General features: G+C 43.6%; 1 protein-coding gene across 1 annotated transcript in view; it reads right to left on the bottom strand.

Moving 5' to 3' along the window:
• Nucleotides 1-264: 264 nt before the first annotated feature.
• The window catches only part of syde2 (synapse defective 1, Rho GTPase, homolog 2 (C. elegans)), a 41,878-nt gene continuing 25,284 nt past the window's right edge, over nucleotides 265-16,858 (bottom strand). Inside the window, exons 6-8 of the mRNA XM_076170204.1 lie at nucleotides 8,448-8,629; nucleotides 7,748-7,979; nucleotides 265-4,692 (exon numbers count right to left, since the gene is read on the bottom strand). Of these exons, the coding sequence (XP_076026319.1) occupies nucleotides 3,977-4,692; nucleotides 7,748-7,979; nucleotides 8,448-8,629 (1,130 nt within the window). The 3' untranslated portion in view covers nucleotides 265-3,976. The remainder of the gene's footprint in view (nucleotides 4,693-7,747; nucleotides 7,980-8,447; nucleotides 8,630-16,858) is intronic.

The raw sequence follows: 16,858 nt of genomic DNA, 5'->3' as shown, positions 1-16,858 counted from the left end.
GGAATCATCCAAGATTCAAAATGTGATGAAGTTGTAACTAGATAGTAAGTAAATGAAGCCATGCATTCTATGAAAAACAAAACGTCCTGGATGACTTTAGACTCCAGAGGTTTATTGAGTATAATTTGTGTAAATGGAATGACAAAAAGTCATCACTATTTCGAAAAGGTTACAAGACTGAAAATCTGCAACTGTCCTGTGCCAGTATCTAGCAATGGACTTCCTCAGTGGAGTTATGAAGCAAAGGGACACAGAGGCCACATCTAAACATAAAATAATATACTTTATTATGACCATACATTACTCAGGATCAATACAAAGCACTTTTCTTTTGAGTGATGCTCTCCATTTGGCATTTTCTCTCCAGAGGGCAAGACAGAAAGATGAAAACACATACTGTATTGAATGTGCTGATACAGTGTGTGACAAACAACAGGGGGGAGCTGGGCGATAATAAAACGAGAATGAATCGAGAATGAATCACATGCTCACTCATGTACGCAGCCAGGTTATAATGTATGTCCGGCTGTGGCTCTGTTCCAACAGCTTTGTGTCCTCGATTTAATACAGAGTTGTTACAACAGGCTTCGTGAGCAACATCAGGAGTGTGAAAGGATGGATTTACACCTCCTGTGTTATTCATGTACGGACAAGACTGATGAGATATAATGTGCTGTTTACTTGAAATGAAAGCTGACTGAGTGTAATGCCAGCCATAGTCATGTCAGACAAAAAAACATTTCAAAATGTCAGCTCGGATCTTAGAAATCCACTTAAATAAATAAATCTCACTTGAAGGAGCTTAAGAAAGATCTAGAGTAATGATCATCCTTTTAAAAAGAAAAAAAGATCTTAAAGAGATGTAATTGAGGAGTAAATTTCAGATTTGTTCATATAAATCAGGCTTCCTTTTGTTTTCAAACTGAATTTCCTTGAAATATGTGAATTACACTGGGTTGCTTCACTTTTTAAAGCCTATCTTGCTACATCATGTTTGTAGTACAAAAATGAAAGGCAATGTATGAAACAAATACAGCCTGATTTCAAGGCAATGCAGATATTATCAGGCATCATCTGCATATTGTAAGACCTTAGAGTAAAAAACACTGCCAATGATATATCTGCATATTTTCATGCATCTGTTTAGCATTGATCGACCAAAAGCTGTGAATAGAAGAACTGTGGCATATTCAGTATTGAGGCAGGGTTTTAACAATTATCAAAGATGTCTGTAAAGTAAATTTGTAAGATTAAAACAAATCACCAAATACACAGAACTTTAAATAACTACACAAATAAACAGTATAGGGTTAAATACACATATCTGCCAAAACCGACATATGTGATAAATGATATTGGCTCGCCAGAATTTGACAGCATCGGAAAAACAAGACAAGGCTCCATAATTGAGAGAATTAGGACTTGTGATTGAATTATTTTGCGATTTGACGTTGTGAAGTATTTTCATCGCATTCCTTTGACTCTGCCTAATTATGATGTTAGCTTAGAGCCACAACACAGCAAATTTGTCCCAAAGTTATCGCCAAATTGTCCGATAAGGGGAATGCACCAAACTGAATCATCGTCTGCCTTGAAGTCTTCTGGAGAAAATGCCTGTACAATGCAGTCATCTGTTTATTGGAGAAACAGGGTGACAAACAAATTAGCATACATTACAAAATAAGTCTCTTTACACATAAATATCAAATACAAAGGCAGGTGAGAAATAGCCTTTATGTCAGTAAAGCTTTTGACCATGCAATGCTCAGTACCTTAAAAAAAACACCAAAATCATGAACACAGCTTAGTCCACCAGAGACAAAAAACAAATATATACACAATATAACAAAAATAACAATAAAACACGATTTTGTCATATATTTTACAGCTAAAGATGTACCATTAGTCCAGCACATTAAGATGTGTACAGGTAGCTCGAAGGGAGGAAAGCGACTATTACTACAGGTCAAAACTACGAGGTCATCGGAGGTATTTAAATACGCAATTGAAATATAAGCTGTAAAAAACAATATACTCCGAATACATTTATATATATTTATATACATATACGTTAAATACTGATCATTCTGAATCCCTGGATTGCTGAAACGTTCTTTGTAGATTTAGGCAGCTAACTAAGTCATTCTAAGCAAAACTCTCCTCGAAAAGATTTCGACTGCTGCTCTGCAAATTGTGCTTCACATTTGGCTCAATTATTTCACGTTTTGCCAAAACAAATGGGAGAAGCTGAAAGGCAATTGGTACTTTTTAAAGGGGACGTATTACACAGATCTACATTTTTTTATTCACATTAAATGACAAATTACTATTGTGCACACTGAGTGAAAACCGGCTCATTTAGGTGCCATGTGTTTGATTGTGTGTTGAATCAGATGTGGAGGTGGGTAAATTCAACTGTGTTACATGTTGATGTAAAGAACCTATCAAATATGGAGCATTTAGGACCTTTGTGTTTGTATGACTGCCTTTTCATAGGTGTGAACTTCAGGTTCACACTTACTACGACAATATTACATTATATAGATCAGGGAAAGATAACAAAAAGCACAATATGTCCCCTTTAAACAGAATATGAGATGATATGAAACATGTTTTCTCTTTTTAGTTACCTGTTAAGTATCCAACACATATATGTGTTGGAGATAAGAATGTTACTGCCCTTATCTCTTATCCAATTATGGCAGGTGTGTATGTGTACAAACCTGTGTTCATTAAACATGCCTGTTTCTTGTGTGCTTGAGTGTGTGTGTGTGTGTGTGTACTTGGTTGTTGCAGTGGCTGTTCCTCCCTATTTCAGTCCACAGCCTACATATTACTGCATGTTCTATAATGTCAATCTATACTACTGCCTGCCTCATAAGTGCATTATTGTTGTACAACATTTAGTGTTTCATACCTCAATAGAAAAGCTCTCTGCTGCCTTAGAGGAAATCCACAACAAAACATAATTTACATGTTCCTCCTCTAACGCTCACAAACAAGAAATGTGAAGCCATAAACTACTGACGGACTGAATTTGAGAGTTATTAGTAATTTGAGAGTTTCCTTAGGATCTGACAAAAACAGGTTTAGATGCTAAATATTATACAAACATTTCATCTGACCCTGAACTGTAAAACCTACAGTACAATTTAGTTTTGTTTGCAATTGCAAATAATGATTATTTTCATTGACAACAATTCAGAAATGCCAACAGGTTCCTGGAGAAACTTAGAGCTACTTGTTTTGTTTGAACACTGGAGGCCTGTTGCATTTGAACATTTTTAAGTTTTCTTTCATAAATTAGATTTCTTAAATATCTTTCATCGTAACAGATGTGGGAACGTGAGCAAGCCAAAATGAGACTAAGAGGCCTCTTACTAATCCCCACAGGACCCTGATTTGTACCTGCTAAACGTAAAATACAGCTTATTTTGATGTAAAACCAGCAGCAGTCTGAAGAGCTACAACATTACTAATCACTTCACATTGCAGAGGTTTGATCTCAGGACTGCGCTCAGGTCACAGGAGGAACAGGTATGCTGTCTGTTTCAGGGTGGATTTTCCTCCTTAAGTACCACCTTCACACAATTAAGGCACCTTTCACACCCCTGAGGGGTCAATGGGTTCTTCTAATAAGAAGATAAGCAACAATAACAACATGGAACACAGAACCGGACCGAAAGCAACATCAACAACAATATACAGTAAGACAGTCCATAAAATAAAAGGAGCAAATATTACGGAATGTCTATGGATGACGCCAGAAGTGCCGCGTTACTTTTTCTCTCATCCCATCCATTAGGTTAGACACGGCACCATGCAACATGCTGCCACGTTGGCGTCATGACAGGATCTCCATGGCAACACTGCGACTGGATCCTCAAGCACCTTGAATGGTAAATAGTCTTTCTCCCAACTTACTGAGCTTTGTGTATGTAGGTGTTTGTGTGTGTGTGTGTGTGTGTAACAGGAGTCAGTATCCGACGTTGAGCTTGTTCTTGTTGAGCTCCCTCTCCAAGTTTCCTATCAGAGTGTCGATGCTCTCTTGCAGGTCTCTCAGGTTCACCCTGTTGCTCAGCACCGGACTGATGTCCTGGATCTTCATGTAGGCCTGGTATGTGTGCTCTTTAGGCAGGCGTGGGGGCAGGATGTGTTCATAAACTCCATCCTCCTCCTCCAACACCTGACTGTTGCCAGAACTATCACTGTCTCCGTGCTCCTCCTCCTCCTCCTCATTTCTGTCTTCCCCCCCCTCCTTTTCCTCCACCGCCACCACCTCCTCACTTTGAGGTTGCTCCTGCTCTACAGGGTCAGGTATAGGGGTCGTGACCTTGGACCCTATCTTCAGCTCTTGCAGATTTTCCGGCTCCTCCGGATTCTCCTGTCCCTCCTCTGTATCCTCAGAGGGCACGTCGTCATAATCTGCCTCCTCCTTACTGGGTGGAAGCAGCTTTTCAGGGAAATAGTTCTCACCGCACCTGCTCCAGTCGCCAGCATAGCGGTTGCTGGGACTGTCCAAGCGACCCGGTTTGGGCCGCAGAACGCCCGCCATCTCTGCATCAGTGAGGTTCAGCACCTGGGGGCGCTCTTTTCTCCGGCGTATAGGTGGTACTGATAGCAGATCAGATGCAGTCGGTGCCAAAAAGCCTGCAGAGATCTGGGAGGAGGTCTGACCATGTGGGTCCACAACTGGAGACAGAAAGAGACACGAAAGACATGCAGAGTGGATCAGAAACAAATATGCAACTGTTACAAGTTCCTGTTTGAGGCCCAAAACCACAGAAAGATTGATCAGTCCTGCTAAGCTTAAGGTGCTTCGGGTGCTTAAACACGATCAGCTGTGAAATTCCACTGTGGCGAGTGATTTTCTCTTCACTCATCATGTTGACTCAGAGCCGAGTGCTTATGCAACCAAGACCAACATGTGTCATCAAGACATGCCTTTACCTTCAGCTAACACTCAAATATGAACACACACTACATGTTTACAGGCCCTGGTAGCTCTGCCTGACTGCTGATATTCTGTGCAATCACCTTCAAACCCAGATTATGGCACAATTATAAATTTTTGTTGTGCATTCGGGGAAACGGTTCTATTCCGCATACCCTTTGGCTCTTTTGTTGACATGATTGTGAGGTTTGAGTGTCTGTTTGGGGAGCAGATAGCTGGGCAGAGTGGCTGACGAGGTGCTGCAGTCTGGCAACAATTGGATCCAGCTGCATCTAATTATCATGATTACACCTTTTGGTCAATGATGCATTGACATATTCATGGTTCTTGCAGTGAGGCTCGATAATCAAAGTAATTTACGTTGTTGGTAGTAAAAGTAGAAAAGTTTTTTAGATAAATGTCTTTCCCTGCTTGTGTCTGTTTGCATCCCTGTGGTTCCTGATATACTGGGATGACTCAGCGGGGGACTTTAATAAGTTAGTACAGCCTGCTTTCTGTCAAAATCTTTCAAAGACACACACGTCTCCATGCCATGCTTGAGTCAAACCCATGCTGAACTCACACAAGCTCACACAGTGACTTTCATGTCATGTCCAGTGTTTGTTATCCTCTGCTGACAGCTTGGACGTGGTGAAGTGATAGTGAGTCTGTCTGCTATGATTGGTAATGGTGAGCACTCCAACACAACCAGCACAGTCCAGTTACCTGTCTTACTCTCCCTCTGTGTACCTACACCGCTAGCTCTCCCTCACTGGATTAGAAGGAAATAAGAAAAAGTGTTACAGTTTGAACTCTAAGACATGAAAGTTTAATGGTAAAGCTACAACATAAAAAGATATTCATTGCTGTTTTTGTCTCCGTGATAAGTGGAAGACGATGTTGTCTCATTTACTCCAATTCATCTTCCTTAACACAGAAAGCTAACACGCTATGACGTTGCATGTTCCCATGCTAACATGATTAATGATACATGCTAGTGATAGAACGGGATTAGCATTCTAAAATAAGCATTCTATTAAATATCCATTTAACACAATGAATATTTTTACTTGAGAACCCTCATCCATTTTACTGCTAATACTCGTGTACTTTTATTTAAGTAATTGTTTGAATGCAGGACATTTATATTTTAAGAGTATTGCTACTCTTGGGGATCTTCCACCACTGCTTGTCCTTGCACTTGGCCAAAGACCTGCAAACTCAAAGCCTGAGCAACAATAACCATGGAGGCTGGGTGTACGAGTGTGTGTGCTAGTGGGTAGGGTGTGAAGAGGTGTCTGAAAATATCCCATAATGGTTGTGAAATGTTAGGGTGAAGTTTCGGGGGCTAAGGTAAGGCCTGGAATGTCTTTAATTATAGTCCGGCCATCCTACACACTGAGCTATGGAAGTGAAGTGGCCAGAACGAAGATGTAAACACAGGATGGAGCTCAGGCTCAGGCCGGGTCACTGTAGCCACAGGCCGGGTGACACTAGGTGACTCCAGGTGACATCAGCTGCAGGGTCATTCCTCAGATTTATCTTAGATCTCCTCAGACGCTTCTCTTCCAGCTTCACCTTACACCAAACCTGCTGTGTGCTCACTCTAACCTCTGATTTCCACATGTACTCTTTCTTCACAAGTCAACCTGTAATTATGAGATTTACAAACGCTGACCTGTTTGATTGTTTCCCTTAATGTAAGCTTCTCTGTGCCCCTCGCCGCCGTACAGCAGGGTGGAGGGAGCTGCACTTTGGTGGTTTACACAGAACCGTTTCAATGTGGGAGTGAGTGGATGATGGAGTTAAATTTAGAGGCCAGACCAGACACGGAGTCAGCAGGTCTGCTTAAAAAGCTGCATTCAGGGGAAAGCTAAGATCATTTAAAGAGATAATAATGATGAAATAACTAAGTGTGAAATGATTCTACAGACACGGTAATCGTGGTAACTAAAAGAATGCTTTTAGTCATTTATCAAGGAAAGGTTTGCTCCGTTTGTTATCAGTGTAACATTAACAGCTTTTGTCTTTTAAGAATAATAATAAAAACTGGAAATGCGTGCGTTGTGATTGCAATTGCTGAAATGTTTTGCAGAATACTAGAGAAGTGTGTTTTTACTACAGTAAGAGCAGTTAAATATTTTCATTTTTGGTTGATCACTTTCATACGGTGCTACTGTAGCTTCTCTAATAACTGAAATCCTAGCCCAGCACACAAATCAGTTTGCTTTGATGTAAAGCACAACATCAAATCAAAAATGTCAGATCAGCTGCTGACAACCCCACAAACGACGCTTGTCTGCAGCTCCTTCGTCATCCTCTGATCCAGACAGCTGCAGCTGACAGAACAGCTGGGCAGGGAGACAGATGAGCTGTTGCTGGCTGTGGTTGGTATCTGTCCTCTGTTGACGATTTGTCTTAAACAGGGTGGTGGGGGCACAGTTCAAAAACCTGGATAGATTTGGAGAAAAAGGACTACGGAGAGACCTTCATCTCAGAGGAGCCAACAGATGGTGACCTATCATCAATCAGCTGTGTTGATTAGTATCATTAGCCTGATTGGAGATGTGACCGTGTTTCCTGTATTTAGTCCATAAGAGGAACAAGCACATTTTCTGTTCTTTCAGCTTTACTTTACATTTAAGTTTGGGACGGTTAATGAGGTTTCAGGAGGTTGAGGTTGAGTTTTGTAGTTCAGAGCAAAACCTACTGACAATCAAAACCTATGTTGCATTTTGTTCTCCACATCGTCTGTAAAATGATGTCATCATTAAAATGCTTTACATAAACTGCTGAATAGAAAGAATGAGTCACCTGGCCACAGCTGCAGCAGGTAGTGCAGGACCTCAATGTGCTTTTTGAAGTGCAGGGCGCTTGCCAGCTCCTCCGAGTCGATGAAGACCCGGTTGGTGTGGCAGGACGCCTCCTGCCTCTGGCTGAGGAGCACCGGGCCGAAGCACACAGCCAGGTTCTGACACGTCATCTTGTTCACTTCCTGGTATGACGCCACCAGCTTTAAGTGGTCAAGAAGCCTCCGCAGCGTCATCTGATGTAGGCAAACACACACGCACATGCAGAAAATTCAGACATGTAATTATTATGATTAGTAGTTGTAGCAGTTCCACTGGCAGCACAACTACACTGCAGAAACAGGAGTAAAAAGCTCAGATTTCCTATAGTAAATTGAAAGCACGCTGACATAACATATGGAAAGGTTGAAGTAATATTAGCAGTGATTCCTCAAATGATACAAAGATGGAAATTCCAACTGTCTACTGGGGAAAATGCTGCGGAGGAGACATCAAATTATAATTTCCAAGTGGGTAACTTGAGCAAGATTCCTTCAAACCCAAAGTTTCCCCAGATGTCAAATAAGCATGGAGGCATTTACTATTAATGTTACACACCATTACTTTTGACTTACTTTACTCGTGATTTGTAGTATTGTATGACTTTGAATCCAGCCAAATATGTGTACACACAGTAAAAAGTATTATATAAGCATCTGTCTCACCCTCTCCACCTCTGGCAGGGGTTCGAGCAGGCCGACCGTGTGCTCCGAGTCGCCCTGGTCGTTCTCACACCCCCCAGCTCCCATCCTGAGGGGCCGCGCAGCCATGGACTCCAGCACGGCCTCGTACAGCTGCTTGGTGATCAGAGGGTAGGGAAGCTCTCTCAGGTAGTCCTTCAGCACGCCTAAAGAGTGTGAGGAAGACGCAGACAGCTTAGATTCACAGCAGATGACAACCAGTGGACGGTGATTTGGTGGCGATTTGACAGAAGCACCATTGGATTGCTGGATCATGGAACTGCTTTGTGATTACTGAGGTGAAGTACTTTATTTTCATCTTCATAAAAAATACTTTATCTTTAAGGAGTTTCTTTTGTTTGCTGTGTTGTTACTTTAGAATGAAGGGCCTGAATTGGGCTGATTATTGAGTGAAACTGCTTTGAGGAACGATGCCCAGAAAAGTCAATCAAAAGGTCATAAAGACAGAGCAGCCAGAGCCGCACAGACCTCAAAGACAAAGAGGAAGAATGAGTCCACAAACACTCATTCAAGATTTATATAAGAACATGTAAAAAAAAAAAGTGAGTTTGATTAGTTACAAGGAAAACAACGTTGGATTTCCTCAGTTTTTTGTGGAAATGTTGCTGGGAAAATTTTCAAGCTCTTGCAAATATTGCAGCAAATTGGTTGCATATGTTTTATTTACTGAAATAAATGAAGTCATGATTAAATCCCGCCGCCAGACAATAAATGATTAACTGCTGTTTGTTCTGGGATTGACTGGATGCTCCCACATTCACACAGGAGGCTTCACTACCTGACAAATCGCTAACAATACATCTCCACCGAGCCTTTTCTTCTCTCCGCCCTTTGAACGATTGAACTCTTTGGCGGCGGGTTGAGGTCCCATTGTTTTCGCGGGCGTTTTCGTGGCGTCTGGTGTGCTGCCTGATTGGAGTCGGGGCGTGACACGGCAGCCGGGGGGGAGAGCGTTGTGGGAGGGGTTGGGGTTTGGGGATGGGGGGGGTTGTTCTGTGTCTACTCGTTCACACCTGTGACTTCAGCCTCCCGTGGCTCAGACAAAAGCAGCGTGCAAACATGAAACCCACACTGTCTGTCTCAGCTAAGCCCATGAAAATATCACTGGCATGTCTTTTCATCAAAGGCAAAGGAGAAGAAGAGTAAATAAGGGAATCAAAAAGGGCTTTTGGCAGCGTGACAACTCTGCGGTGAGCGTCTGATCTCTCCTCCCTCGGCGTGAACGCTGGATCGCTTGTCAGAGGAGGCTGGGGGCTGCGTTATCAGCCATGTTGGTTAGGCTGAAAGGTTACACTGACAAAAGCTGCGCGGCTCCTCTGTAGTTTGTGTGTCTTCACAACACAAAATTAGCACCAACAGAGGTTTTTGTCGCGAGTTCTATTTCATATAAACGCTGTTTCATTATTGTCTGTATACAGCCAATTCTAACCTCACCTATGCTTGCGTACACAGTTGCCAAACAAGCAATGACGCAGGCGGCAGGGTGAAGGCTGAAGCATAAATCATCTCTGGACTTGGATTTCAAATTACGCTGCAGTCACTGAGTTAGACTCACATTAAACTCGAATCTTTCTGACTGTACTGCATTTGAGGAAAAAATTGGCGGGGTAAACAAAGAATATTGGATTCTACAGTTTGCTAAATATACGTCAAGCTTTGTGTGATTGCAGAGGTGATTTATGGTGGTTGCATCGGATGGGACGTCTCCGGTTTTATCTCCCAGTTTGGCCTGAGAGATGTTTTGTGTGGAATAAATCTTTCTCTCATTGTAGCCCACTTTTCCAAAAATGTGCTTGTTTTATACAAAACTGGCAACAGAAAGATGGCAATATAATCCTTTTGAGGTTTTGAAACAGCTGGTGATAAGGTTGATAGGAGCTCCTGCTTTACTGCTCATACGCGCCCACCACAGGGCGTTTGTTTACTTAGCCTCTCGTCTTCTATTTACAGCAAACTACGATACCATTCACTGTAAATCCAGTGTCATCCTCTCGGGCCATGTAAGAAAAACCGAAAAGACGACTTAACGCATTCAGTTTATAATCCGGCTAAATCCTCTCTCTGCTCTTTAAGGGTGGCTGAGGATTAACACTTTTCAGTCTATATGTAACTGGCACTATGAGTCGCCTCCTCTTCAATCTTGGGAGAATAAACTGGACGAACAAAAGCATCTCGAGTGCTTTTAGCAGTTGACACACAGACTTGTTGTCTCTCAGCAGCCAGGCTGGTGTGGGCCTTTAGATGCAGGATTAGCGTTGTGAAAGAAGCTCACTCTTACTATTGAACTGTCAGATTTTCATTAAAACACTATCCTCACATTCAGCTCAGCACTTGTCATGAGACTGATGTACTGTAAACCTCACACTGAACAGTCAATCAATCATGTAAACCAAAAGGTAACACTGTGATGTCATCAGTATAAACTCTGTAAGTTCCTGTTCTTTCTTTACTGGCGCCAAAAGGTATTTGCCACATCTACTCCCTGTATTTCCTTTTGACCTACATACTGTGCGTCATAAAAGTCTTGGGTCGAGACAGAAAGCACCTTCACAGAGGAGACGGCAACTGGTTTACACCCCCCGACCCCCCGCTCTCCCCCCGCCCTTTTCACAACCCTTCGGCTGTACTTGTGATTCGGCGTGCGCTGACCGAGAAAACAGAGAGAGAGAGAGAGAGAGAGTTGGAGAGAGAGACAGCATTCCTCAGGCAGTCGGCGGCGTCTCTGAGGGAAAACAACACAAACAAGAACTTCCGTCTTCTATGTCAGCCTTTCCATTTCAGGTAGACCCACACAATAACTCTCTAGGTGTTGTCAGCAGGGTCAGAATTTAGGTAACGTGGCGCCAGGTAAATACACACTTGGAACTTGAGTAAACGTCCCAGCAGGTAAAAGGGGATGTGAAACCATCTGATGATGAAGAGTGGCACATTTCCCTGCTTCAAGCGCCGATTCTTATCCGCATCTGTTACGCATTTATCTCCAGTCGATTTGGAATGGAAATCTGGTATGAGCAGAATGCGACAAAGGGAGATGAACACGAGACGCGTTTCTTTTTTCTTCTCTCGATGCTTCCAGAGATACCCAGATTTCCAAAACAGATGAAACGGACCGCAGTGGGAGAATCCCCACGCTTCCCGTTGTCAATCCCTGCCGAGATTTCGCTCAAGATAATTATTATCAGCTTGTCTCGTCGCGGGGAGAACAGACTGCCCGGGAGCAAAAACGACCCGTCCTGTTTTCCTTCCTTATCTTGGCCGAGAGTAGCTTTTTTTCGTAAGAAGCAGAGCAAATAAAACGCAAACGGGAACGCGGGAGGCTTCAGCGTGGCCGACCCTGTGACCTTCCCCGAGCTGTGAGGCAGATCAGCCAGACACAACAGCAGCTTTGTTTTTCCGTTATGAAACAAAAACAAGCTAGCAATGCTTTACATTACACAGGCGCCACACGCAAACGTATATGAGAAGGTGGCACACACGTACACACAAACACTCTCTACGTCAGCGCCTTCATTAACACTCCGGGCCGGGCCGAGTCTGTTTGTGTTTGCATGAAGAGAGGAGAATGCAGCCATTGAGGTAAATCATTAGCAGGCAATGAGTCAGTGCTCGTGTTTACTTTTGTGTCCCTGTTGGTGCCTGACACACACACAGACAGAAACACACACACACACACACACACAGACACAAGGTCATGGGCTCAGGGGTGAGTGAACAGGTGTGTCTCTCTGCAGGTGCTCCGTTTATTTTCACAGCCAAGTTGTCAACAAGCGCACGCCGACTGTCTGCTCCCTCAGACTGTCAGCATTTGGCTTCACAGCAGCAGAGACATTGCACCTTATTTCCATCAACAACATTCGCAAATGATCTCATCTATGCACACATGAATTTGCAGTCCGTCCAATTCACCCAACGCTGTCTGACGGTCCAATATGTAACAAATCGAGTTCACCAATTCCGAGCCACTGATTCTACCTTCAGGCGGACGGGGGACGGTCACACTGAGTTGAATCAATCAATCTAAACATCTCTGCAGACACACTCAGTAAAGGGTATTATGGGAAAACAAATCTACTGCCATGCATGCCTCCAAAATCTTATTCATCAAAACAATTTGATTGGTCCAATTTACCCTACTTCCTGTCTGGCGGTAGGTTTGTACCGGAAAACAAGTAAGAGGAACACAAATGAAAAACAAAGAAAGGACCAGATGGAGCAGATAGAAAAGTGTCTTACTGAAGTGTGTTTATGTTCCCGCTGAGGCTGAACACAGATTTCCGTTTACTGATTTCGCCTGCTGTTTACCATAATGACAGTCTCCCCCAATGTCAGCATGAGCGTAACCACTTAAATGTCTTTGAACGATGCGCACACTTAAGTTCTATCGATTCAGATCAACCAAGCAAATGACCGCAATGGATCCCCAGTAGGTTAGCCTAGCCATGTCTCTGGTTACAATTTCAACTGGCATCTCAAGTTAATGCCAAGTCCAGATGCTGGTTGTTTTATTACCTATTTCGGTGAAACTTGGCGTACAATAACTAATTAGGCCGTTGCAGTTGCCGAGTAGACTGTTGAATAGTAGGAAACACACCCTGCAAGCTTAGAAGTAAACAAAAACAAACCCCCTCTTGATCTCAGCTGAAGCTACATTGATGTCACTACTTTTTCTCTCCGATTTTCAGACTATTTTCATGCTCCAAATGTGCCACCAAACACTACAAGGCACACAATGCAATGGGGCACGGCTCTACCTTTGACCTCTTGTTCAAACAAAGCGGAAGGTCAGTCCTCTTGTCAGCGGCGCAGTCAATGCCCCGCCTGGAGAACAAACGGGGGTTTGTTCTCCGGTCCTGCCCCCCTCCCTTCTGCCCTTGCGCGCCCCCCCACAGCACTGGGAGGGGGCCGGAGGAGATGTGTGTCGCTGCCTTGTCCGGTGGCACGGTACACCCTCGCCTGATGGTTTCTGCAGCCTGAAATACTCCACCAGCAAATCCCAGGCTCACCTCAGGCCACAGCGGCGCTCTCTTGCTGCATGTGTGTACATCAGAAATAACCTTGTTACACCAATTTTGGACTCCAAACCCACAGTTTTAGAAATGTTGTTCGGACACCCACACAGGCCTGGTGCTCTTTGTGAAGCGGTCCCCTGCTTCCCCGGCCTGCCCGGGTTCAGCTAATCCCCCCCCCCACCACCACCACCTCCCACCCCCATGCGTGAGCCAAATACCATCTGTGTTTGTTCGGCAACAAAGGGGGCACTTGTTAATGACTTTCCATGTCTTCACCGGAGCAAGGCTGGCGGGAGAGGGGGGTGCGGAGGGAGGAAGATCGGCCTTGGAAAAGGCGAGTCGCCGAGGTTTAAGTAGAGACGCCAAACCAAGATCAATAAGCTCTCAAACTTCCATCAGCCAGGCAGGTTTGGGACGCACTCCTTTCCTTTCCTTTCCCCCTTCAGGGAAACACAGACACACACATCCAAACTGGTTTCCCATCACGCCTGGCCAGTTCGAGTTAGATCATATTAGAATTCCTTTTTCCACTTAAAGGCCAAACAGGTGGAGCTCGGGCTTAATCATTACTTAACACCACTGAACTGACCCCAAAAGTCCTTCAGAAGAACTAAACTGTGATTTATTTAGAATTAGTTTTCAACACCTGGATAATCTGGACAGAGATGCAAGTTTAAAACAAAAAGTGTTCTAAACATTGTAGCTGATCCTTGTTTGGGCCGTACGGTTGCTTGTTACCGTGCTGCTAATCTGCCAAACGGCTTTGAGGAACCACACTGATCGACCTTCATGACTGAGTAAAAGCACTTAGTGAAGCCTTCCTCACATCTGCATTAAACCAATAAAACCACACAAAGAACCGTATGACCTCCACCGCCATTAAGCCACCTGCACATCAATCTTCTAAAATTTCATGCACATGCCATTGCATGTTTAATAATACAAAAAAATATTAGATACATAAAATAAGAAAATGTCTTGATTTTTCCTCATTGGCACCTTTTTTGGTTCCTTTTTAGCAAATTGTGACATGAGACTTCAGTTGGCGATTTGAAACAATGGATGGCAGCGCTCCGAGCATGTTTTGCAAGCTTTGGATTGAACTCTGACCTCCGGCTAATCGCTTTCACTACCCCCGCTTTTAAATTAGCCGTGTGACACGTCAGACCCCTTAGCTCATCCGTTTGCTTTCTCATTAGCCTCTTTGCCGTGTCATCTGACTCTGCAACAGTTTCCACGCTACTCGGGCGCCAACTTAATCCAATCTTCACCTTTGCACATGAACAAAAGGAGGAGGTGTCACTTTAAGTAGGAATTCTTGTTAAACTATCCAACAAATAGAGTCAAGAAAGTTGTTGACATTAATAAAATCTTATCAACCAAGATCATTGGCGTTATTATGCCCCAGAAGGACTTTTTCTGCACACCATAAACTCCTGATCTGCTGGTGTGGCAGAGCCTGGGCTGCCCTTCCCCCCCGTCCCTCTCTGTCCATCTGCAGCAGCGACTCACTTGGCAGAGCAAATTTAGGGAGCAAGCAAAAACCAACAATCCACACCACTGCTGGCCCTTTTTTCCAAACCCGCTCAACTGTTAACTGTGTTCTTTGCCCTGCCATGCAAAATGCGCGCGGATCAAAGCGGGCGTGATGGGACGACGCCTATACGGGGCCTCTTCCCAAAACCAACAGAGAGCTCCTACAATGCACAGGGGTTTCCGTGGTCTTCCTCTTTTTGTGGGAGAAAAAAAAAATCATGACCAAGTAATTTTTGACAATTTTGACCCCCCGACCTCCTGCCCCATCCTATAGATTTGAATTGTCACTCGGTCCACTGAAATTCTGTCTGTGAATTTTATCATTTGTCCTCAATCAGAATCAGAAGATCTCAAATATTTGCTGATTCTTGCTTTAGAAATGAGGGGATTTGCTGCTTTTTTGGACACATCGAGCAGAAACTTAAAGCTATAGAATGAAAACAATTAATATTTTGTAGGATTTCATCCATAAATTGAGCTCTCTTTGAAAAAATATCAACTCTGTAGTGCTTCCTACTGATGGAATCTGAAAAACTTGTTTTGACATTCCAGAGACATTCCATTTTTTTTGGAAAAATAACCTAATGTAAAAATAGAGCTGGCAAATCCTAATGTGTCCTCCTCCAGCCAGGACTACGTGTTTAAAAGGTGCTGAGGAGAAGCTACGCATGAAGCCTTCAATGAGACCGAGACGGGACAGTAGAAAGTGTGTCTCAACTACAAACTCAGAGAAGAAAGAATGGCCTGAATGTACAGCCAGCGCCTGATACGTGTGTGTGTGTGTGTGCGTGTGTTTGTGTGTGTGTGGGCCGTTCCCTAAGGCATTGGCCTATACTGGTATGTTGACTGCTGGAATGCTTTTACTACAAACAGCAGACACACACACTTAGGAGACACGCATGTGCTGACCGATCTGCAGCGGACACATAAAGTGAGTCTCCACAACGTGTACACACACACACACACACACACACACACACAAACATGTTCACACAAGTTTACTAGAGCGAGAGAACATTTCATTCATTGTTTGGGATCAATACTAAATTCCATTTCAGTGATGCCCTATTTAGATAGACACATCAATACACAGAACACTGTTTTTAGGATTTGTTGATGTCCTCACTGGTCCAAAATGTGAGACCCAAAACTTTGTTCATTGGGGGTCCGCTCACTTCCACTTCCACTCGATCCGACCTGAGATTTGGACCAGGCCTGACTCTGAGCTTTGCCTGCGTCTCTGTCTCAAACACGTTTAGTGCCTTTCACACTGCCGGAACATGTTTAAGTACACAAGAACGAGGACTCATTTAGGCAACGGGACCCACTACTACTCCAGTGTTCCAGGATATGCTGGGCGGAAGCTCCCAAGACCAAACATGACTAAGTGGTCGAATGCAAATTCTGTTTTAGTTGTCTTTCTGGAGTTTGCAATGTTCTCCTTGAGAGCTCTTTGTCTCTTCTACCTGGATACTCGTGAAATCGCAAAAAAGCATAAACAAAACCATCTGCTTGATTCTTTCAATTGATTTGCTGTTGTTGCCCTTGTTGGTGATGTTATTTTGGCACATGTGGGTCTTCAATGTCCTAATCATCACCGTACTTTATTCACGGTTAATGAAAGCAGAAAACTTGCAGAAGGCACCATATAGTACCTACTGCAGGTAGTTCCAGGCAAAGTAGCTCTCATGGTTTGTCTGACCCGCATATCAGCAATGTAACGATATTTGTTTTGTATACTCTGTGTCCTGTAGTACCACCATGCAGGTAGTTCACAGAGAGTTTGCTAACATCATAAGGTCACCAGCTTGTGTTTCCATATCGAGTTTG

The sequence above is a fragment of the Genypterus blacodes genome, unplaced genomic scaffold (assembly GCF_046128005.1).
Source record: "Genypterus blacodes isolate CSIRO-AG114 ecotype Tasmania unplaced genomic scaffold, CSIRO-AGI_Gbla_v1 ptg000215l_1, whole genome shotgun sequence".
NCBI classification, from domain to species: domain Eukaryota; kingdom Metazoa; phylum Chordata; class Actinopteri; order Ophidiiformes; family Ophidiidae; genus Genypterus; species Genypterus blacodes.
Note: the sequence above shows the minus strand (reverse complement) of the source record. Positions and strands in the feature narration are given on the sequence as shown.